Below are 24,889 nucleotides of genomic sequence, written 5' to 3'. Positions count from 1 at the left end.
AATATTAAATATAAAAATCATAAAAAACAAGTTTTTAAAAATTTACATTAAATAATGATTCTAAGAATTTTTCAAATTTATTTAAAAGTTCAATTTTTCTTATTGTTGATTTGTAACTGTCATATTTATCCAGTGTCATGTGAAGAAGTTACTTTTCAAAAAACTCAAATTCAAATAGAAAATAATAATGTTTTTAATCAAAATTATCATAATACAAGTGAATCAGTAAATAAATTGAATTTGAAAAAAGAGAATTTTATTGATAATGAACAATTGAAGGAATCTGATTGGTTCTCAAATATTCCACTTTTGCCAATAGCGATTGCCACATCAAATTCAATTCCTGATGGTCCATGCAAAAGGCAATTACATTTATATTTAAATCATTTAAAAAATGGGACATTATGGGCTGTCGAAAGTAAGAATTATAAAAAAATGTATTTAATGTATATTATTTAATTTAAGTGAATTATTATTTTAAAAATTAATTATTAATTAATTATTTTAATAATTATTATTTTAAAAATTAATTATTAATACATTATTTTTAAATTACACTGAGAAAAAATTTTTTTAATCCAAAAATAGGTAGCTAACCAAATATATATATTATTTTTTTACTATTCTTATTGTCTTAATTTTTATTGATATTGTTATAATAATTACTAATGTTACTATTATAAATAATAAAAGAGTAAAAATTTTATTTGTGAAAATTTATTAAATAATTCATTTATTAATAGCTCATATAGATTGTTTTTTATAAGGTATTAAAAAGAAGATATCTTTTTTAAGTGTTTGATTCGTCAGCCAAATATCCTTATGGGATATTTGATGGCCTTAATCGATACTTGGGAAGCTTCGATCAATGCAATCGAATTGAAACAATTGTCTGGAACGAGAAGAATGATAAATTTGAGAAAATTCGCAGTAAATATTGTTTGGTGGACATAAAGTATCAAAAAAATACTGAAACAACAAATTTTACTGGAAGAAAAAATAATTTTGCATTCGATTCTCAAGCATCAGCTTGGGAAGCAGTACAAGTAAATGTTAATATTATATAGAGTCAGAAAAAAGTATTACTTGTTTATTTAAAGAAATTATTTGCTATTCAACTTGTTTCTTCGATTAAAAATTAATTTTTCTTTGATTCAAAGAAAATTTATTTGTTTCAAAGAAATTTTTCTTTTTAAATTAAAGAATTATTTCTTAAACTCTATAAGTTAACAAAAATTTCCTTTTTAAGGTAAAGAATTATTTCTTTAACTTAGAGTTAAAAAAGTAATTCATTAATTTAAAAAAGAAAATTTCTTTGAAACAAATAAATTTTCTTTAAAGAAAAATTTATTCTTAAAATTTATTTATTTCAAAGAAATTTTCCTTTTTTAAATTAAAGAATTATTTCTTTAACTGTATGTTACAGAAAGAATTCATAACATAGATTTAAAGAAATAATTCTTTAATTTAAAAAGAAAAATTTCTTTGAAATATATTTTGAAGAATAAATTTTCTTTTAATCAAAAACTGTCTTTTTGTTTGAAAGAAAAATTTATTTTGAATGAAACAAAACGACTTTTAGAAACAGATTTCTTAAAATTAACAAAATCCTTTTTCATGGGTATAAGATATTTTTATAATTTGATATAAAAATAATTGGTTATTTGTTTATAAAATTTAGGAAACATTAAATGTTGGACGTTATGAAAGGAACGTTTTGCAAATAGCATTGTGTTTTCCTGCAAAATGTCGCACGAATGATATTATTGCCGCTTTGAAAGAGCCCTTAAAAAAGTTCAATGAAGAATACAATCTAAAAATTCAGGCAACAATTCGTCCTGAATATTGTCATGCAAATCACGAGATTTCTAAATTCTCTAATTACGATAAGGCCTATTGGTATGTAGTTTAAAATTTATTTTATTTATTTTCTATTCAGTATTATTAATAAATAGAAATTAATACTTATATTAATTATTAAATATCATATAATTATAATTAAACAACAAACAAAATTAATTAAGTTCAATAAAAGTCAGCGAATACCATATAAAACAGAACTTAAAATATATTTTTAAGAATATTTTTCAGGAATATTTTAGAAATATTCTTTTGAAATAATTTAGAAACATTATTGTGGAATTTTTCAAGAGGTTTTAAAGAATATTTCAAATATATTTCTCAAGAACATTTTAAGAATTTTTTAAAAGTTATTTCGTAATTTTTTAAAATTACAGTTTTATTCTCTGTACAATAATTCTATTGGTGGTAATAAGTACAATTTTGGATATAAAATTTATTCAACAAGAAAATGATTGTTGTTTCTCAAGAAAATTATTAGCCTGTTTTTCTGCAAAGAGAAGTTTTAATGCAATATTCAAAGTAAAGTATAATAACAATGCCTTCGATTGTCTACATTTAATTCGATGTATTTTTGCAAGTATTACAATTTTTGGACATAGAAATATAGAACTAATGTTTGGAGGAAATATAACTGGATCACGTTACGAAGAAGTGAGTAATTAATTTTATTCATAGTTTTTCAAAATATCTCAAAATGAGAAACCTTAATGAAAAACTAAATTCCAAAGAATTATTTCTTCAAAAAAAAAAAAAAAATAATTATCATTCAATTATGAATTGAATGAAAATAAATTGAAAAAAAATTCAAAATAATAAAAGGAAATTAAAAATTTTTTCAGGCCTCGGGAAAACCATTTTTAGGCTTAATATATAATATTGATATTACAGTAGATGGATTTTTTGCATTATCAGGAATTGTTCTCTCTTATTATTTATTGGAATATTTAGAAAATTCAAATGGATTGAAAATTTTTTCTCTTATTTTCAAAAGATTTATAAGGTTTGCGAATACCTTTAATAATTCTTTTTAATTTAAATATTATTTTTTTAAATTTTTTAGGAAAAAAGACTTATTTACTTGGAATAGCTACAAATTTTAATATATTAGAAAAACTTTTAGTTATCTCAGTTAAAACTTTCGCTATTCTAGGTAAATCTTTTTTCCGTGTTTATTTTAATATTGCAGATATTAACTTATTTTTTTATAAAACAAATTTTTAAAACATATAATAAAAATGATTGAAAAAATAATAACCCACATAGCACAATAGTATGAGGTAAGGTTATGTTGAGTACTAATCGTAAGGCACATAAGGTTACACAATATTGCTGCGGTAGACCTGAGGTGAACTAAAAACTTCCGCCATGGAGGTAAGGTTACATGTTAGGGTGTGGTGAGTATATATGATAAGGCCATGGTAACCTTACACGTTAAGGTTAAGGTAACCTTACACGTTAAGGTTGATGTAACCTTACACGTTAAGGTTGAGGTAACGTTACATGTTAAGGTTGAGGTAAGGTTACATGTCAAGGTTGAGGTAAGGTAATTATTAAGTTGTAAGGTTGAGGTAAGGTTAAGGTAAGGTTGTGATAAATTTACCAGTTATGGAAAATATTGAAAAAATAATTAATAAATAAATATTCAATTAAAAAGTTAGTTTGTTGCTCCTCTCTATTTTGGAAACCTGACATGAAGCAGAAAATTTTGAAAACAAATTTGGGGGGACTGGGATTTGAACCCGGGATCGACGCGCATAAACCTATCATTCTAACTAACTGAGCTAAGTAGAGAACTGGTAGAAGGAAAATTAATATTGCCTTTAAGGAGTTAATCATCTTCTTGGTTCACCTTAAAGGCATCATTAATTTTCCTTCTGCCAGTTCTCTACTTAGCTCAGTTAGTTAGAATGATAGGTTTATGCGCGTCGATCCCGGGTTCGAATCCCATTCCCCCCCAAATTTGTTTTCAAAATTTTCTGCTTCATGTCAGGTTTCCAAAATAGAGAAGAGCAACAAACTAACTTTTTAATTGAATATTTATTTATTAATTATTTTTTCAATATTTTCCATAACTGGTAAATTTATCACAACCTTACCTTAACCTTACCTCAACCTTACAACTTAATAATTACCTTACCTCAACCTTGACATGTAACCTTACCTCAACCTTAACATGTAACGTTACCTCAACCTTAACGTGTAAGGTTACCTTAACCTTAACGTGTAAGGTTACCATGGCCTTATCATATATACTCACCACACCCTAACATGTAACCTTACCTCCATGGCGGAAGTTTTTAGTTCACCTCAGGTCTACCGCAGCAATATTGTGTAACCTTATGTGCCTTACGATTAGTACTCAACATAACCTTACCTCATACTATGGTGCTATGTGGGAATGATAAAAAATACACTCAATTAATAAATGCATTTTACTTAATTTCAGATTAACACCGTTGTATATGTTTATAACATTTGCTTACGCATTTTTAATTCATCATTTAGGATCTGGACCTTATTGGAAAAGTAGAATTGGTTTTGATCGTGATGCTTGTTCCTCTAATTGGTGGAAAAATATATTTTTTATTCACAATTATATTGATGCAAAAAATATGGTACAATCAATGAAAATAATATTATAAATAAATAATATTAAACTAATAATATTAAACTTTAATAATATTAAATTATTATAATTTTTTTTTAAAAATATCAAAAATAATCATTTCTTTAATTTTTCTTTTATCCTATATAGTGTGTCGGTCCATCTTGGTATTTGGCTGTCGAATTTCAATGTTATATAATTGGTTTATTATTAATTGGAGCATTTAACAAAATGCAACGTAAAATTGGTTACATTTTTCTTGGATGCTTTTTAATTTTGTCAGCTGCAATTCCATTCTATATTACTTATAACAATGATATTGATCCATTTATAAAACTTAACTTAAGGTAAAACATTTTCTTATAAGTTTTTAGAAAATATTTTTAAAAAAATATTTTAAATAAATTTGACCCATTAATTCTTATAAATAAATGAATCAATAAATATATATAAATAAATAAATAAAACAAAAATATGTAAAATAGAAAAAAAAATGTTTATATGAAAAATAATAAAAAAAACAAACAATTTTGTTTACAGAGATAGTTTACAAACAAATAACTACATTATGAACTATTATATAAAAACTCATATGCGATTGTCGGCATATATTGTTGGATTAACTATGGGTATTGTTATGTACGATTGTAAATCAGTAGTTTGGCGTCTTTCAAAGGTATTGTTCTAAATTAAAAATTTCTCATAATTCTTTAATTTAATTTAAAAAAATTTATTTTTCTAGTTTTAAATATTTAAATTAGTTTACAATTACTTAGTACAAAAATTTACTAACTTAAACTTAATAAATGTTTTTCAGTTCTGGTCACATTTTCTATTCATTTTACAAGTAGTGATTTTGCCACTACTATTTCAATGGTTAGGATCGTTTTTCTGCGATGAAAATGTACAACCAAATTTATTTATTAAAGCTCTTTATGCATGTCTTCACAGGCCAATTTTTGCCTTTAGTGTCTGCTCTATTCTTCTTTTAATTACAATTGGCCAAGGCTTGGGTAACAATTACATTATTTTAATGTTTAAAATAAAAAGAAATTATATTACAAATCAAGAAATAAAAATAATTTTTTATTTGAATAAATAAAATTAATTTTTTATTTGAACAAATAAAAAATTATTTTAATATTATAATAAACTATAATAATTTATTTAAGTTATATTTGTCTCAGATCAAGATGAATATTCATTTTTCTCAAAAAAAACGTTATTCGAAATCAAATACATTTTTTTTTGAAAGCAATAAATATTCATGTGGATCTGAGACAAATTTATTTTCTTCTCCAAGTGTGCATAATGCAAAAGAAAAAGAAATAATTTAATCTTAATTTCAAATTAGCAAACCAGCTGATTATAATTGATTTTCTATTAATGTTACTTTCAAAAATTATTCTTCTAGATTTTTATTACAAATTATTAACACCCAGATGGATTCAACCATTCTCCAAACTTTCTTATGCAACATTTCTCTGTCATTTTGCAATTCAATCTTATGAATTTGGAACTGCAAGAACAGTATACACTTATTCGTCTTATAATTCGGTAAGAATTTACTATTAAAAAAAATTGTTCTAGAATAAATCGTATTTTAGAATATAATATTAATTTATTCGTATTCTCTATAATAGATCTATTATTTATAAATATAGAAACAAAACTGATATTTTTAATTAAAGAATACATTTTTCCACTAGGGTATATAAAATTAAAAATTTTGAAAAATTATTTCTATTCACAGATTAAACATTTTATTGGAGATATTATCTACATATCATTTGTAGCATTACTATTGGTGATAATAATAGAAAAACCATTCACGAATCTCGAAAAATTACTTTTAGAAGGCAAGAAAGAAATCAGGTCAAAAAAGTAAGAAAACTGTTTCCTTTTTGAAATAAATTTTTTTTTATAATAAGAATCGACATAATTGTTATAAAATAACATTATACTTGCAGGACATTCAAAAGGGAGCAGAAAATGGAATAAACATTTTCATTCTATAAATAAATATAGGAAAAGAATTTTTAATATTTTCTAAAAATCGATATGAATTTGCTTGGATCAATCTTAACGAAAGTTTTAAGCATCGAAAATAAAGGAAAAACAGGGACAAAAAAGAAAGAGTACAAAAATGAGATTTATTAATTTCGTTTTAAGGACTTTTAGATGCTACAGTAATTAATAGGTTTAAGATATTGAATATACAATTTGAATTTCAACAAGAATTAAATTTAAAAAACATTTTTTACGAATCATTAATTAAATGATTTAAATCAAATATACATAATTTATTTGAGTTATTTATATAGATATTTAAATAGTTATGAATATTGGAACTGAATAAAATTTATTTATATTATATAAAAAGTTTACTATAGACTTTAAGTAAAAATGAACTTTTTCGGGGTGAAAAAATATATATTTTTTTAAAAACTAATTTTTTCTTTTTGTTCAAACCGTTTTATTAATATTATCTTTTGTATAATGTAATGTATCTTTTTAATAAAATAAAAGAACTATTTTTTGATAAATTTCTAGTCCCTTAATTTAAAACAAAGTTATTTAATATTCAACTAATTGTCTAATTGATTTAAATCGATTAAATAATACTTTATTCTAATAAAAACGTATTCTAGAAATGAAATGAACTTTTAAAAATATTTATACAAATTTCATTAAAATACATGTTGTACATGAGGAATTTGATATGCAATTTCAAGTTTGCATTAAATAAAAAATCACGAAGGACTTGTATTTTACAAACCGATGGTAAAACCGGTTGAAAATTGAAAAAAAATCATCCTCTTCCGAACAAACTAAACTAGTTCAACTGCAAACGAAAACTTGCTTCAGAAAACTATTTGAAATAACGATTTTAGAAGCTTCCTTACAAACTCATCTCAAACTCATTTGAAATTATTTTCTATCATTTCGAATATTATTCCGCTAATAAAAAATAAGAAAATGCGAATTCAACGTGAGTATTTCAGAAACAATAAACACAATAAATTTTTAACTTTTCAGTTTCTATAAATTATCTAAAAATTTCAACAAGAATGAAATTTAAAAAATATTTTCTCACAAATCATCAATTAAATAATTTACATTTTAGTGTTATTAATCGCTGTGTGTCTGTGTTTGGTTCAATCAATCAAGTTAACATCAAATGGAAAAGAAGAGGATAATTTACAACCTTTTGAAAAATGTTGTAATTTTGCATTTCGACTTTATAAAGTAAGTAAATTAACAATTTCAATTCATTAAAATTATCGAGATTTTTTTCTTAACACAAAACAAGATAATTAGCAACAATAATATTCAATCAACATATTTTTTTTTAGATCACATCTTTTATTTATTAATTGAAAAGTTTAATTAAATTTAAATTAATCACTTATAATTAATCATTATAATTGAATAGTTTGAATAATTTAAATAAAAATCAAATTAATCATAAATTTTAATAAAAATCAAATTATCACAACCTTTAATTAAAATTAAATCAATCTCAAATTTTACATAAAATCAAATTAATCACAAATTTTAATTAACTGCAAATTAACTTGCAAATTAACTGCATATTTTAATTAAAATCAAATCACAGCCTAGACAAATGTTACTCCAATGTCATAATTTTGTATTTTAAAAGAAAAAGACAAATTTAATTTTAAATTCGTTTTGATAGAAGCGTAAAGAATTTAATTTTCAACACTTTAAGTAAATTATAATTGAATTTGAATAAAAATTACAAATTTTCTATCAATAGAAAATGATTTAGGAAACAATCTAAAATTTAACAAATATTTCTTATTGATAAAAAATAATTTTTATTCAAATGCAACTTTTAATTCTTGAAAATGGTGAAAATTGGACATTGGACTAACTTTTCTTTTGAATGTCCGTCAGATTCTTCCTTAAAAACAAATTAAAAAAAAAAATTTTAAAGGATTAAAATCAAATTTTAAAAAATTGTAAATAAAAGTTTTTATTATTTTTAATAAATAATTTTGTTTTAGACAATTGCGAGAAAGTTTATAGGAAACATTGCACTTGCACCATTCAGTGCCTACGATTCTTTGTCATTATTATTTTACGGATCTGGTGGAAATACTGCAAAACAAATTCACGAAGTTTTAAATATTAATTCCAATGATTTATCGAATCATAAGACTCTCACTAAATCACTCACTGTGAGTATTGAAAATAAAAATATTATTTTTCACATAAATGCATTTCTAAATATTTTAATTGCAGGAGGATGCATCTTTTAATTTTATCCAAGTACTTTATATACCTGATAAAGTAGACATAGTTCCAATTTTCAAAGAATTATCAAACACCACATTTATAACTCAACAAGAATCATTAAATTTTGATCAACCAGAGGAAGCGATTTCGGTTATTAATAAATATTTTGCAGAAAGAAACTTGAAAAGAGATTTGCCTTATGGTAATGCGTACTACAAAAAAAAAAACACTTTTTTAATCATACATATTTTTTTGTTGCTCGAACAGATTTATTATGATCATGACAAATCAGAATTTTAGATCAAAATAAATTTCGTTTGTTGTTCTTGTCTTTAAAACTCAATTTGTATAAAAATTCCCAAAAATAACAAATACTAATTTTCTCTCATTTTGCAGAATCCGATACATTTTTGCCTCAACATTCGGACATGTTTATTCGAAACTCGATTCAATTTAGTGCCCAATTTCTATATCCGTTCAATGAACGATACACAGAACAGAGACCTTTTTGTCGAAGTCGAAACAGTGAAAAATTAGTGTCAACAATGTTTACTCGCGGACGATTTCGCGGTATTGTTGTTCCACCAACTAATCGCTATCTGGATAGTTTTAGAATTATTGAAATTCCTTACAAGGTTAGTGTTGAAACAATATTTACAACATATGCTAATATCAAATCAGGAACATCTGAACGAAAAAAGAACCAAATTCGAAAGCTAATTTTAATATTTAAATTTCTATTTTCAGAACAGAGAATACAGTATGTTAATTTATTATCCATTGAATTCGTATAAATTAGTTGAATTAGAGCAACGTTTGGACACACTTGATATTCGTGCCATTTTTAATAGTAGAGAAGAAGATATTGAACTTTATTTGCCTAAATTTACTATTCAAAATGAACAGCGTCTAAAGTTAACATTGACTGAGGTACTTTGAAAATTAATAATATAATATATTCTACGCCTCTAATTATAAAAATTTTCAAAAATACTTTTCAATCTTTCTCTTATTTACCTAATTATATTCGTACACACATTGAATCATTTTTTATTAAAAAGAAATAAATCTAAAACAATAATTTTTTACAGATGGGTATAACCGATGCATTCAGTGAGAAAGCCGATTTCATCGGAATTTCCAAAAAACCATTAAGACTTGATGAAATTTACGTTAGGACACATTTTTCATTAAACGAAAATGGTATAAATGCTGAAGTATCAAACAGTAAGTTCCTTAATAATTTTTAATCAATCAAAATTTCTTTTTAAAATTGTTCCATAGTAGACAATTTTCTTATGAATATTTTTTTTTGTATTTTCTTCTTTAAACAGACGTGGGAGGGCATCCTGTATTTGCAACTGCTCTTCCATATACAAAACCACTTACGATTGAGATAAACAGACCGTTTATGTTCACAGTTGTGAAAAAAGGAAAAGATGACATTTTGTGCCTTTTTAATGGAAGAGTCTATAATCCCTAAGTATTGACAAAATTTTTCCACTAAATATATTTATTATTAACCATAAGAAATTTAACTACAAAATTTGAAATAACCTAATTTTATACACAATTACATCTACGAAATTTATATTTATATTGTCTACAATTATGTATGCCATAATTGATTATAATAATAATAATAATTATAAGTATACCAAATAATTTAAAACTTATAGAAATCTTATTTTTTTCCTTCCTTAAAGGAAATGAAAGGGAATCTTTTTTTTTATCTCAGATTACTCGTTTTTGTGAATACATTACAAAACTCTAATTATAGAAAAAAACACTTTCATGTCAGGTAACTAATGTGCATTCGTCACATTTATTCAACTTTTTCCGAACTATACCACTAGGTATAATAAACATTCCAAACATTGACAATTGCAAAAGATATCATTATATTAATACGAGAAAAAATTCAATAATAACCATAAATGATAATTAAAAAAAAATTATTACAAAATAATTGAAATTCTCATAAACGAACCGAAAACGTTTTGTAAAATTCACCACCCAAATTTAATAAAATGATTCTGTGAAAATTCCATATTGAACAAATCTATAATTATAAATTTCAAAACACTTATGTTATAGATAAATTATTTTAACAAAACTTTTCCTACTGAAAATAAAGAAAATTTTCTACTTCAGAAAACTCAATTTTATTCCTGCATGTTTTTCGCATATAAATACTTCTTTATACACAAGGAACAAAAATACTAAAACACAAAATATAAAGTAGAATTATCAAATTTTTTTTATTTCAAAAATCTCCATTGACAATCGGAAATGTACCATCATTTAACCTAATCGATACTGGTATTCCATACAAAGAACTACTGGAAGAAGAAAATTGTGACAGAGGCACAATAGGAGTACTACCATCATCAAAATACTGATAATTTCTTCCTCTAAATAAAAATTTAATCACTCTAAAATTTGTCGAATTTAAATGAATATTATTAGACAGAAAATTTTGCCAATTATTCGCAATACACCATAAATAATTATCGTCATCAATAGCAAAACTATCGGGCCACTGAAGAATATTATCGTCATGTGCCAAAATTGTCACCTCATTATTATTACCATTATTATCCACTAAGTCCGATACAATAAATTGTGGTAGATTTGATGAAAATTTATTTAAATACACTACAGAATTATTTGCCAATAAACCGTAAATTAATCTACCAGATGATGTCATTATCATTCCTGATGATGGTGACTTTTTACGAATAACTAGTTTCACAAAATCATTGACATTAGTTAGTCCACTTTTGAGCACCCCTGTTGGTATTGAATAAACATTTAATGACAAAGTTGATGAATAATAAACCATTCTGTCATATCTACTCGATTGTGATAGAGCAATACCATCAATGCCGTTGCTAAAATTCATTGTATCATTTTTATTTTTCATTGTCTCGTGACGAATTTTCCACGATAAATTAGTTGCCAATGAGTAAACAATAAGACCAGGATCTTTGGATCCACTATCGGTAATGTAGGCAAAACCGCCGTGTTCATGATCGAGAACAATATCATTCAGAAAAACCGAATTATAATCCGCGACATGTTTCGGAAAAATGTACTTCTTCAATAAAGTACCTTCGGCATTAAGATCAAGAATAACAAGTCTCGGTGGACAAGTATTATTTGCCTTGTTGGTAAAAATATCCGTTCTTCCATTATCGATAAGCCACATTCGACCCATAGGATCAATTTCCATACTCTGAACTGATTGAAGAGCCTCACAATCACCCAATCGTTGCATTCGCCAATTTGGAAATGGTTTTAATTTTGGACTCACAATGTTCAAATTTTGAAGACCACTTTCAGTTTCAATGGGCCTTTGTTCTGGAATTGATGATATCATTGTCAATGTCGCTGGAACACCAGACTTTAGTCGCGGAACAGATAAATAGAGTTGGTCCCTCCACAATTTAATGCCGGTTATTATATTGTTCTCTGGTATGTAACTTCCATTGTTTAATGATTTTTCGCCTGTTTCCGGATTTGGCCACTCGGGTTCAATAAAATTCCATTGATAAATGACGTGATAATTTTGACGACCCTGAACAAAGGCAATTGTCACGAAAAACACTATTTGCACCAAAACTAATTGTGTTTTCGTCATTATTATTCTCTTTCTTTTTTTTTGTTAATGTTACGTTTCTAGGATCCGGTAAAATATTATTCAAAGTTCCACTAAATAAATTCAAATTAATTGAAAATTTAAATGTAACGAAATGGAATAATTTCGAGATGTATAAAGTAAGGCGTTCGCAATGTTACTAAAGAAATTACAGGCCTTTCATAAAGATATGTTGTATGCAGACAGGCTCTGCTTTCACGAACCCTAGTCACTTATTACTTTATAAATTATTCTCCAATTCGACGAGGAGTAATTAAGTATTGCAAACTTTGTATTTTAAATCTTCCATTTGTTAAGAATGTATATTTAAATTTAATAAATCATTTCAGTTAATTAATTTCTACACAATGACCCCGTAAATCATCAGTAACATCACCCGGGACATCATCATCTGTAAAATATCCAACTCCGAAACACAATAAAAAATTCTCGCTTTTTGGTCCAAACTCTAGGTTGAAATGTTTAAAATTCTTATCTTCCAATTAATTTATAATTGTCTTATTTTAGCACCACTCTACTTACAATAAGAGTAATTTTATTTTAATTAAAGAAATTTTTCACCCAATTTTAATTTTTATGCTCAATTACCTTTTAATGCCAAAATAGTATGAGAGGAAATACTTTTACATAAAATGCAATTTTAGAAATGGTCCACAAAATAAATTGTAGTCTGACCTTGCAGACTTGAGTACTTGATAATATAGCAAACAGCTCATGGCTTTCGTGCCCAACCGGTTTTCCTAAATAACGTCTTGCTAAGTGAATTTTTCTTCACATTTATGAATCTTACAAAGCATCGCACCAAAAAATTTCTTGCATACGCACGGAAAAAAATTATGTAAATAAAGAATTTGTGAAAAATTCTTTCAGTTACTTAAAAATGTATTTTTTCTCTAACCAAAAAAAAAGTTCCACATGATTAAATTAAGAAGAAAAATTTTTTGTCCGGAGAAATAATTTTTTGTTTTTTAGAGAAAAAAAAACAGAATGTCAAATAGTTAAATATTTCGTACAAGAAGTTCATTCACTGGTACTTAATGGATCAATTCCATCACGTATTGTCAACAATTTAAATACATTACTATTACTAGAAAATATTTTTTCCGCATACGCACAAGTCAAGAATGAGAATTACTTCGTACACGCTGAAAATTTCAATTGTTTCTCGTCATAAAAAGAGAATTTTTCAAATTTTCAACGCATATATTATGCAATTGTTGTTTAAGCTTCAATTTTGAAATATTTTTTTTAAAGAAAAATGTGAATTTGTTTATCTACATAAATTTAAGTTTGAAAAAAAATCTGTTTGCAATTAAAGTAGGTTTATTAGGTTATAAACAACATGGATAAAATTAACAGAAATATTTCTTTGCAATAAAGATGAAAAAAAATTAAGAGAAAAAATTTACAAGTCAAAAAAATATAGAAATGGGGGAAAAATTAGCAAAATAGAACAAATTTGCAAATCAAAAATACAGAAATGGGTAAAAAATTATCATTTTGATAATTTTTAAAAATTGAACAAGTAGAAAAGAAATAACCATACGAAAAAGTAATTGTGTGACTCTTAAAAGTTAAGGACGTTTTTCGTTAGAGTTTTGGTAACATGTATAAAAGTATAAATGTATAAATTACATTAATTGTGTCTGTAAAATTTTGATTGATAGCAACAGGAAAAGAATTTATTAACATTTTTCTCACTCTTCTTTTCCCACTCCATTCTTATAGTACAAGAAGTGAAGAAAGAAAACCAAGTATTTAAATAGTGCAACACAACCCTAACGGCATCACATTCGTAGTTGCGCGTTCATATTATTTTTAGATCTTAATTTAACATCTATTTTTTTCAAAATAAATTATTTTTACCCAAAAGTTGCATTTAGATAAAAATTACAGTTGGTTAAAAATTATTTTAAACTAAAAATTACCGTTAGCTGTTTTCAAAACAGAAAAACCGTTAGCTAAATTGAAAATTAATTAGCTAAAAATTATTTTTAACTACAAATTACAAATAGCTAGAAAGTTATTTTAACTGAAAATTACAATTAACTATATCAATATTTTTCAATTAAAAATAATTATCCTTAAAATTATAGTGATTAACAAAATGCAGTTGCGTAAGTACAAGAGTAACAAATATTTAAAATTTTGTTCCAAATTAATTTTTACTTCTTTTCAAACAGTAATAGCTATTGGCATTTTTGTTATCTGCATCAAAGCTGATACTTTAGATAAATCATCTCTAAGAATAATTTCAGACAGTATTAACGATTTTTCCTCACGATTTTCTAAGGTAAGAAAATTTCTTTATTTTCTTAATTGTTGTTCATAAGCACTTCCATTAATTTTAACTTAATTAAAAACTATGAGTCATTAATTACCACAGCAGTTAATAATTAGCTGTTCATAGCAAACGACTTAGTTTCTTTTAGATTAAAAAATTTTTTTTCAGATTATTTCTTATATAATTTAGAATTTATTTGTTGGCAGTATTTAGGGGAAAGAGAGAAATTTAATTATGTTTCCTCTCCTTTGGGACTTGATTTGTCACTGGCAATGCTAGCTTTTGGTTCTGATGGATCAACATCCGAAGAGTTGTACAGATCTCTTCATCTGCCATCAGATCCAACAGTTAGTCTCAATGGATATCAGAATTTGCTCAATTTAATAAAAGTAAGTAATTAAAAAATTATAATATTATTTTAATTTTCACATAAATTTTAAAGCCAATTTTTATAGACTCATTTATTTATATAATAGCACCAAAAATTATTAGCGGTTCTTAAATTAATATGCCTCTAAAATTACCTTCTTATGATGTATAAATAAATATTATTTTTTTACATGTTCTTCAAAATAGATTTGACGATAATGTCGATAATATAATCTAATAATAATAATAACAATAATAATGATAATAATGATAATATTATTACTAATTAATAATCATAATAATAAGAAAAATAGTTGTTTCAAAATCTGTTATAATTTTAGGAAAATCAAGAGAGCAGTTTAATTATCAGTCCGAAAATATTCATACACAAGGATGCTGTAATAAATGAATCTTACTCAAGTCTGATTGCTCAATACTTTCATTCAGAAATTGGACACGTAAATTTTGAAGATCCAATTAGTGCTGCAGGTGATATCAATTTATACACTTATGGTCGCACCCGAAAGAGGATTCAAACTTTCATTACACCCGGTAATATTAACATTATTGTTATTATTTTTTATTATTAACATTATTACTGTAATAATAATTATTATTATTATTTCTATTATTAACATTATTAATTACGAACTATTAACATTATTATTCTAATAGTAATAATAATAATATAAATAAAAGATGTTAAAATTTATGGCTTTCAAAAATTAATTAAGTTCTTAAATAGAAAATTAAATAAAATATTAAATCTTACAGAAGAAATATATCCCGATGAATCAGTGATGTCGATAAACGTGATATATTTCCGTGGGAAATTTTTGCAGAGCTTTAATAAGTCTTTAATTAATCAACCATTCTTTACTGATGAAACGAATGCAAGAAGAGTGAAATCAATGTGTGGAATGATGAAACAATTATATTATGGGGAAGTTCCAGAATTGAAAGCTTCATTCATTGAAATACCGTATGAAGTAAGTTAAGATAAGAGAAAAGAATATTTTTTTTTTTATTTCATTTTACTTTTTGTAATTATTTTTCAGAGTCGGGAATTAACGTTACTCTTGATGCGACCAAACGAAATCAGTGGAGTCAAAGAATTACAGAGAAAACTTGAGAAATTTACAATAACACGATTATTAAGTTATGGAAATTTACGTGATGTTTCAGTGAGCATTCCTCTCATCAATGTCGAAAGTTATTTGAACTTCAAAGATATTTTGCAGAAAGTAAATTTTAAATTTATTTAATTTTAATCTATTATTAATTTACTATATTAGAGTGTAACCTTAATTATCCGAAATAATTCTGGTAGGACCTGATTCGGATAATTGAGGTTCCACTGTATGTTAATTTAATATATTATTGTTAATAAGAATCAAATTAAGAAATACAATTCAGAGATTTTTTCGAAAAGGAAAAACTACAATAAATAAAAGAAATGTTATGACTTACAGATGGGTATTTATAGTATTTTTGAGGATTACGCAAGTTTCACAGAATTCTTCGACGAGGAGAGAAAAATACGTTTAGACAAAATTACTCAAAAAGTTGTTTTCAATATGGACGAGGAAAGAACATTTTTCAGTGGAGCAACTTGTAGGTCAAAATGAAAACATATTTTCCACGAAAAGAAACAAATGGTTGGGCCACATGGTCCCAACCATAGCATTTCTTTCTCTGTGATTAATTATTGCCTTAATTTAATTGTTTAATTTAATCTTTCAGTTTACTCCCATCCACAAAATGGACCAGGTGACATACACTCAACTCTTTATACATTTTATCTTGATCGTCCATTTTTATTCATGGTTTTGCAGAAAGATACTCTCATTCCTATAATTAGTGGACGTATTATAGATCCCGAACCATATGATTCATGGAGGATTTAATATTTACCCGAAAAATAAAATGTTTATGGCAAAATTAAAAAAAAATGGCTATTATTTACCTTGGACAAAATTCCCATTAGTTATCGTCAGATAAATTTAAGTCTTTCGGCTTTTTTTGAGTATCAAGAAAAAGCTGAAAGTCTTTGCAAAATCTGAGGATCATTTATGAACGGTATTTTATAGGCAAATCTTATATTTCAATTTTATATTCTTTTAGTTAAGAATGTAAAAAAAAATTTAATTTTCAATTAAACAAGTGTAAAACAATAATAAATGTACAATTTAAAAATATTTTGGCATCATAAAATAAAAATTGAAACAACATAGTGACAAAAAGATAAAAATCAAAAAATGTATCAATTCACTGGTACTCAGTGGTTGGGACATTCACTTTAAAAAAATCACGATTTTCCTACCTACAGCGAAAGCAAAGCGAAAAAAAAATTGTCTCGTTCATACTAAAAAAGCTACTCCTACCTAGTCAAATTATCTATTTATATTCCAAACCTAATTTTTAATCATACAAACAGTTCACGTTTCTCTCACATACCGCCCAGGTGCAAAAGACCTACTCTAGGGATAAAGGGGCACGTTAGGCTCCCATACGTCCCGGGACGCATCCGTCACCTGAGCTCAAAATCACTCAAAAAATTGCTGAAAAGAAACAATTTTTAATTATCTTGAAAAAAATGAATTTACCAAAAGAAAAATTTAACTCTAAAATTTTACAAGCTTAGACTATAAGATAATTAAACTTTAAGAAAACAAATTTTTTTGAATCAATAAAAAAATATCAAAAAATTAGGAAAATCTAATTGTAAAGCAATTAAATAATTGAAAACATTCTAATAAAATGATTTTAAAAATTATATGTGACAAAAATCTAGTTTCAATTACTTTTTTTTAAGAAAATTAAAGTTACTATGAATCATAAAAAAATTATACAAAACACAACAAATAAAATAAAAAACATTGACAAAAATATTAATTTAACGGTTTTTCATAAACTACGTTGTATTTCAAGGGGCAGGGGGTCAAATCTTCCAAAAAAGGGTTACGTAGTTCATGGAAGACGCATTATCTATTAATAATACATAATAATTAGGCATTTTAACATAATATTGTTGTCCCTTCAGATAGCGACGTCACTAGCCTTTGACGTCACATGATAAAATGCCTAATTAGAATTTATTATTAATACGTAGTAACAAATGCTATAGAACAATATTTTTGTCAATGGCGTCACTATGTTGTTTATTTTCCTTTCCTGTTTAAAAAAATTTAATCTCTCAATTGAATCAATATTAACTTAAATTTTAAAAGTATCTAAATAATTAATTTTCAATTTTCGAATTAATTTTAGAAGAAAAATTATAACTTCAAACAGGGAAGGGGTGTAATTAAAAAAAGGTTTTCATTATTGACTCACCGGACGGCGAATCCCACGCTGGTCGATGGATGCTATGCCATCGCGCCTCCTCTAGAAGAATGATGTGGTCCACTCTCGAAGATTCCTGATGCTGGTTATCTTCTGCGGATCTTCTTCTCGATTCCTGCCTCCGGGTCTTTTAAAACAACTGGAAGAACATCCTGATCCTTAATGACAGTACATCCTCTAATAGATGATTTGTCCTTTGAAGAAATTGCTAGAAAATGTTTACGAAAAAATACAATAATTAAATTATATATGCTGTGAAATAAAATATTTAATACACGAAGTCAGTCTGACCTCAGGCTTCTTTATAAAACACGATTTTTTCTTTTAAAACGGCATTTGTTTACTAATTTCTTTTAAATGTTATTAATTCTTTCAGTACTTTTACAAATTAATTTGGTCCATATTTACAGAAATTTAGATCATTTTTGCCAGACGATAGGACAATTCTTTTTCCAACACTAAAAAATAAATTTTACTTCCATCTTTGACTCAAACCTTCAAACCTACATTTGAACTGAATTTTAGTCTTGAGAGTATGATTTTAAGCCCTAAAATTGACCTAATTTAGTTTTAAGCTTTAAAATTCTGCATTTTTCAATCATTTTGGTTTTAAGATGTAAACAATTCCAGACTTTTTTCAACTGTAAGTGGATGACGTTCAAAATTTTTTTGGGGTTAAATTAATCACCATGTATTTTTTGAGATTGCAAAAATTGGTGTGTTCTTGAAGGGTTAAAAAAACTATATGATTAAAAATTTTTTGTTCTGTTTTTATAATATGATACGGGGATCTACTAGGACCTACTGACATACGTATTAAATTTACACTATCAGAATCGTAACTTTTTGCCTGAATAAACTATAACAATAGAATTTACTACATAAATAAAAATTAATCACTAATAAAATTGTTAAAAACAAATTTAGGAATGATTCAAATTCTTATCAAGACACTGCGAAAAAATCGTTACGAACGATAAAAAAATTTAAGAAACTTACCAAATGTAAATCCTCAAGAAAAAAGCGATAACAGCCTATTATCTTTGGAAACATCAATAACTTTCTGATTCACTCAATCGGATGAAGATTCTGGAACAAAAATATAATGTCGCATAAAGTTTCCAATACTACAGAATTAACATTACATACTATTAATTACAAAACAATTTTTTAAAGTACAAAAAAAAATATTTCTCAACTTTTTGAAAGGAGAAACGAATCTTCTTACTAATTTTCTCTTAAGATTTAGAAATAAAAAATGTTTCCCTCTTTTTTTCAAAGGGCAGATAAAATGTTCTCTTCTCAAACATAATATTGATTAAGTATATTATCAATTGTTATGTCAGCTTCATGATCATTAATAATTTGTCAATTATTCTTGAAATATAATTACCACATGAATACATATCCATTTTTTTTTTAATTTTGCCAGTTTAATTATGAAATTAAAGAACTTTTTTTTTATAGAAAGTTTCAAGTTTCGTAAGTACTTTAAGGTTTCATAATAAAACTTTCCTTGTACCATATGCCAACAAATGAAGAATCACCATTGCCGACAGTAGTGACACACCTACTTTGAAATAATAATAACAATATGAAAATATCTTGAATGTTTTAAATGTGCTTGAAAGTTTATTAAAAAATTATTTTTAATTGATATAACATCTTTGACAATAAAAGAAAATATAATATTGATTTCAATTGTTTTCCTCATTTCTTATAAATTTGAAAATTATTTCCCATGCTTCGTTCAATGTAAATTGTGTAATAAATAGTGTCAAAATTTAACTAAAAAAAATCTAGAAAATAAATTAGAGAAATAAAAATATTTTTCAAAATAAATAACTTCTTGCACTGTTTAATCTTAGAAAAATTAAATACCCAATTCTTAGAAATCATTTCATTTAAAAATTAATCATAAAATTCGTGTTGTGATAGACGTATAATAAAAGTTCGATATAGATACCTGGTGAGTCAATATAAAAACTATTTATAATTGCAAACTTTATTATGTAACAATTTTTTTTAAATTTAATTCTTTTCAAAAAAACTCTATATTCATATTTTAATTTTACGATTTACTAATTTTTTACATGTGCTAACTTAATGATACTTATTAATTATTACTGTAAATCTGCTCTAAATCTGCCTCACTGCTATTTTATTTGTTTACTATTAAATAATTTTCACCTCCATGTCTGCAGAAACATTTCTAGAAATTTCTAAATGAGTTTATAATTTTTAAAATAATGCTGCTAATAATGAAAAAATTCGAATAAATAACAACAAAAAGAAATTAAAAAATTAACTATAGGCAAAAATCAAACGTTCCTTTGAAAACATTTTTTGTCGAACAAGGAAAATAAAAAAATTATTTGACAAATTTAATGAACTTTTTTCTTTTTAGTAAATGTTAATGAGGCAAGTGTTTAGAAAATGTCTTATGCATCACTTTTTTTCAAAACTATTTGCGCGTATATAATATTATCTTTAAATAATTTCGTCACACAAGGTTGTTCAAATATTTTTCGTTCAAAATTATAATTTCATGGTATGCACTAAAAACGAATTTTTCATTGAAAAATTTTAAAGTAAACAATTTACAATCTAAAAGCCATCATTCAGAAACAATACTAAATGACAAATCCTAAAAATTATTTACTGTAATTTTTATACTGCAAAGTATCTAATTATAAAGTACCATCTACTAAATGGTAAATGTTATAAATAATTTTTTTTTGTTTATACATACAAAATGTTTCAATTAATTTTAACAAGACCTATCCGAACAATGGAGCAGTGATATACAAATTTTATGGAAATTTCGAGGATCTAAACATGAATGCAAATTATCATTTCAAGACAGATTTTATTCCTCTTTTTTTATAAAAGTCAAAAATAAAGTTCAGATAAATATTGCGTACATTTTTTCCGCTTCAAACGGAAAAGAAAGCAGATAGCTTTACAGAAAGAACAGGTGAAATAATGAATCACTCTATCATCAGAACCTTCGATAATATAATGTGAAACTTGAATAAATATTTGATTAATTCTTTGTTAGACTCTATACATGGGGATTCCTATAATTAACGATAAAATAATTTTCAAAACAAAAGTTTCCCTATTTCTCTAAGAAGTCTATCATTAATAAATAAGATAAAACGAATTGGTAGTAGTAAACTTTTGTCATCGAAATCTTCGATAATAATCTAAAACTTTAATAATATTACAATACTTTCGTACCCTAATTAATTATTAAAGCTTTAGGTTATTTAATAAAAGTGCTAACAATAGGAAACTTCTCAATAAAAGTTACAATTTCTTCCTAAAGTCACTTTTGCTAAATAAGAATTCGTATAAAATTTTCTTAAAGTATACGAATAAAATCTTAAACTGTCTAATTTTTAATTAGTAAAATTTTTACTCATTCAAACAGTACATTTTAGTACACGGGAAGCACGAAAAAATAATTTTTACTACTTTCATAGTAAAACCTAAAGTGACAAAAATTTCTGCGCATTTCCGTCAACTTTTAATATTTTTCAACATAGGAAAATTTACTCCGAAAATAGTAAAAATTTCAAAAAAGGTGCAGAAGTTTTTGACAGTTTAGGTTTTACTATGAAAGTAGTAAAAGTTATTTTATCCATTTTGTCAATGTATTAACTATTAAATCAGTTAATTCTTGCAAAATTACTGATCCAATCAGTAAATATAATGACAGCTGGAGAAAAACCAACGAAGTCTTTAAAATTAACGGATAAATTAGTAAATTTGACATTATAATATTTTTATACAACTGATTCAATCTAACTTTTCTTTTACTAATGGAATTAGTAAATTTTTATCATTCATCAACAACTCAATTCTGATTATAACAATTAGTAGAATTCTACTAATAATTAGTTAAATTTTTATAATAATTCAAATTTAGAGAGTATATGAAAGAAGACAGAAAAAACTGAAAGCGATTACAACTTAAAACCAAAATGATTGAAAAGTAGTTTTTTTTAAGCTTCGAAATAAATTAAATAAAATCCATTTTAAAATTAAAACCAAATTCTCAAGATTAAAATTGAGTCAAAAGATTGTCTATACTGTAAACAATTTCAGTCAAAAGTGGTCTGAAAGTAAAATTAATTTTTACAGTGAAAAATATATTCTTATTCTGAGAGATTTGTAAAAGACGCAATTTCCTATGAAAATAGTTTAAAATTGTTATTTTCTTTACTAAAGAAGTTATTTTCTTAAAAAGAATTTATAATTTAAATTTATAACATTTACAAATGTAGTATAAAAATGTTATGGGTACAAACGGAAAAAAATAAAATAAAAATAAAAAAAGATAAAAATGGTAAATTTCTATACTGTTTCAGTTTATTAAACAATAAGCTCCTTGTTCCCTAAACACTGCTAATTTGATAATAAGATGCATATACATTTTTTTTAAAACAACACACAAAGAAAAAGCATCCATACTAGCGAAAAATATTCCTCTTACAATAATAAATATTGTATAACAATAGAAAATTAATTTTCTTCCGGTTGAAGACTGGGTTTTTCCTAATAATAATTAAAATTCGAAATAACTTTTTCAGGGTCACATACCATTAGAAATGTGTCCCAACTGATGTATGAGTTTTTCTTTCGTGACGAGAGAAAAAAGTCACACAAATACACACATAATTTATGAGCAAACGTACTCAAATTTAATGATTCAAATTTGAAACGTACGTCTTCGAGAATTGGATTTCCCCAACAAAGTCGCTTTTGCAATTTTTTTTTCTTACTCTCTTTACACCTCTACGTCGTTTTATTCTTGTTTTCCGTTTGTGCCCATAACATTTTTACACTATATTTGTAAATTATTTATAATAAAAAAATATTTTTGCAAAATACGACTATAAAATATAAATAAATAATTGTAAATAAAACAAACATTATATTATTGTTATTGTAAATTACTAAATTATAATAAATTTATTTTATTACAGTAAATATTTATATTTTTTTTCACACGTACTCGAAAATATTAATATAATGCAAAATATTTTTATAAATAAGGATCCAGCAGAATTATTTTTGAATTTATCGAAAAACTATAGAATTAGTAAAAATGTTTACTAATTTGAATAAAATTAGTGATTGACATTTTCCTTTTGAATTAGTAAATTTTACTAATAAATAGTAATTTCTACTAATTCATTAATAAAATTTACTAATTCAAAAGCATAAAGTCAGTCACTAATTCGAATTAGTAAACATTTTTAAGGATTCCAAGGCAGAAATTTTCTACTCTTCTCTACTTGAAATAAGTCTAGCGAGGAGTGAAACTAAAAAAATTTCAATTTGAATAAAAAAAAAAGTTTTTTTTTGATACTTTTTTTTTATTTTTAACCCAACTGGAAAATTGATCTATTCTAAAGAACTAAAAGTCTAATATAAAAAATGATTCTCAAAGAAAAAAATTTAATGACGACTTTCAATTTCACTTGAAATCTCTCATGTAATATATTGATTAAATAGTTTATATTATACATATATATATCATACGTAATTAACGTGAATTGACTATATGGTCAATTAAGTTGTGTATACACCTTGACCTCTGACACCCTAAAAATATAATAAAGTAAATATCGTAAATATTAAAATGAAAAGAGAAATTTCCGAATGGTGGGCCCCCCTTTCCATCCTCCCCCCCCCCCCCCCCCCCTTAAAATTACTCTAACCGAGAATCCCTATCACGTCAAACTTCCGAATCCATTAAAACAGAAATCGTTGATCCATTCGGCTACTAACGCGACTTGGATTTAAATAGCGGCGTTATAACCTTTGCAAACTCATATCGTCTGCGATTGACGTTGAGCTCGTATCGTGAACAGTGCTTTTTTATCGGTTCAGTTAACGTTCAAGAAAGGCAAAAAAACGAAAAGAAAATTTTTAACAGTGAATCAGTTTCATTTTTTCAAAATGCGCTTATGTGAGTAAATTTTAATTAAACTAATTATTAATTTTTTCAGTTTTATTCATTTCTATCTCATGTTTTTATTTGTTTTTTGTGCTACTAATTAGTGATATGATAATTAGATTATAATTCTTTTCATTATTTTATATTTTTTGTTTTATTTATATTCATTATAAAAATTTAACATATTTAATGAAATTTTACAAAATAATAATTATAATTTTCTTCATTATTTTATATTTTTTTTAATTCATATAAAAATATAAACATAGCTAATGAAATTATACAAAATGTTTAACAAAAATTTTTTTCTAATGTTTACTTCCTTACTTTTAAATTTATTTTTTAAATGTCATTTTTCTTAATTCATTTATTTCTATTTTTCAAAAAGGTTAGTCCCGTTTGTTTAAAAATATATTTTATCCGACTCAAATTTTAATTAATTTTTCATACTCATATACATAGGTAATTTAATTTTAATTCTATTTTAATTCAGTTTTTTATGACTTTTATATTTTATTTATTTTCATT

At 25.0% G+C, this 24,889-nt stretch overlaps 5 protein-coding genes and 1 long non-coding RNA gene across 33 annotated transcripts in view; 5 read left to right on the top strand and 1 right to left on the bottom strand.

Moving 5' to 3' along the window:
• The first annotated feature begins 142 nt into the window (after positions 1 to 142).
• Positions 143 to 1,912, top strand: LOC122512923. The gene is made up of 3 exons (XM_043629067.1): positions 143 to 418; positions 796 to 1,046; positions 1,682 to 1,912. Coding segments are annotated over exons 1-3 (483 nt in total). The 5' UTR covers positions 143 to 417.
• A 3,220-nt stretch (positions 1,913 to 5,132) lies between these two features.
• LOC122512960 lies at positions 5,133 to 6,346 on the top strand. The gene is made up of 3 exons (XR_006302676.1): positions 5,133 to 5,481; positions 5,883 to 6,025; positions 6,222 to 6,346. It is a non-coding gene; the product is annotated as an uncharacterized LOC122512960 (long non-coding RNA).
• A 955-nt stretch (positions 6,347 to 7,301) lies between these two features.
• Positions 7,302 to 10,396, top strand: LOC122512951 (antichymotrypsin-2-like). Its single transcript, XM_043629143.1, has 8 exons — positions 7,302 to 7,460; positions 7,596 to 7,717; positions 8,500 to 8,673; positions 8,738 to 8,933; positions 9,128 to 9,366; positions 9,479 to 9,661; positions 9,823 to 9,958; positions 10,066 to 10,396. The coding sequence occupies exons 1-8, from the start codon at positions 7,448 to 7,450 to the stop codon at positions 10,212 to 10,214; spliced, it is 1,212 nt and encodes a 403-aa protein (XP_043485078.1). The 5' UTR covers positions 7,302 to 7,447; the 3' UTR covers positions 10,215 to 10,396.
• A 578-nt stretch (positions 10,397 to 10,974) lies between these two features.
• LOC122512945 (protein yellow-like) lies at positions 10,975 to 13,337 on the bottom strand. Its single transcript, XM_043629110.1, has one exon. It carries the CDS (start codon positions 12,372 to 12,374, stop codon positions 10,998 to 11,000), a length of 1,377 nt encoding a protein of 458 aa, XP_043485045.1. The 5' UTR covers positions 12,375 to 13,337; the 3' UTR covers positions 10,975 to 10,997.
• Positions 13,338 to 14,393: 1,056 nt separating this feature from the next.
• Positions 14,394 to 17,059, top strand: LOC122512946 (alaserpin-like). 2 transcript variants are annotated; one of them, XM_043629112.1, is made up of 8 exons: positions 14,394 to 14,509; positions 14,576 to 14,685; positions 14,883 to 15,065; positions 15,387 to 15,597; positions 15,820 to 16,034; positions 16,104 to 16,289; positions 16,518 to 16,659; positions 16,789 to 17,058. In XM_043629112.1, the coding sequence occupies exons 1-8, from the start codon at positions 14,500 to 14,502 to the stop codon at positions 16,950 to 16,952; spliced, it is 1,221 nt and encodes a 406-aa protein (XP_043485047.1). In that variant the 5' UTR covers positions 14,394 to 14,499; the 3' UTR covers positions 16,953 to 17,058. The 2 variants fall into 2 exon arrangements, with proteins under 2 accessions (XP_043485047.1, XP_043485046.1); XM_043629111.1 differs by having other exon boundaries at positions 14,480 to 14,685; positions 16,789 to 17,059.
• Positions 17,060 to 20,334: 3,275 nt separating this feature from the next.
• LOC122512947 (alaserpin-like) overlaps positions 20,335 to 24,889 on the top strand; it is a 31,918-nt gene continuing 27,363 nt past the window's right edge. For 24 of the 27 annotated variants that reach the window (XM_043629133.1, XM_043629132.1, XM_043629131.1 and 21 more), the window contains exon 1: positions 24,168 to 24,373. In XM_043629133.1, the coding sequence (XP_043485068.1) occupies positions 24,364 to 24,373 (10 nt within the window). In that variant the 5' untranslated portion in view covers positions 24,168 to 24,363. Of the gene's footprint in view, positions 20,360 to 24,167; positions 24,374 to 24,889 lie in introns of those variants that run through there. The other 3 variants (XM_043629141.1, XM_043629130.1, XM_043629139.1) reach the window with 2 other exon arrangements.

Source organism: Leptopilina heterotoma, unplaced genomic scaffold, assembly GCF_015476425.1.
Source record: "Leptopilina heterotoma isolate Lh14 unplaced genomic scaffold, ASM1547642v1 Lhet_13, whole genome shotgun sequence".
Taxonomy (NCBI): domain Eukaryota; kingdom Metazoa; phylum Arthropoda; class Insecta; order Hymenoptera; family Figitidae; genus Leptopilina; species Leptopilina heterotoma.
Note: the sequence above shows the minus strand (reverse complement) of the source record. Positions and strands in the feature narration are given on the sequence as shown.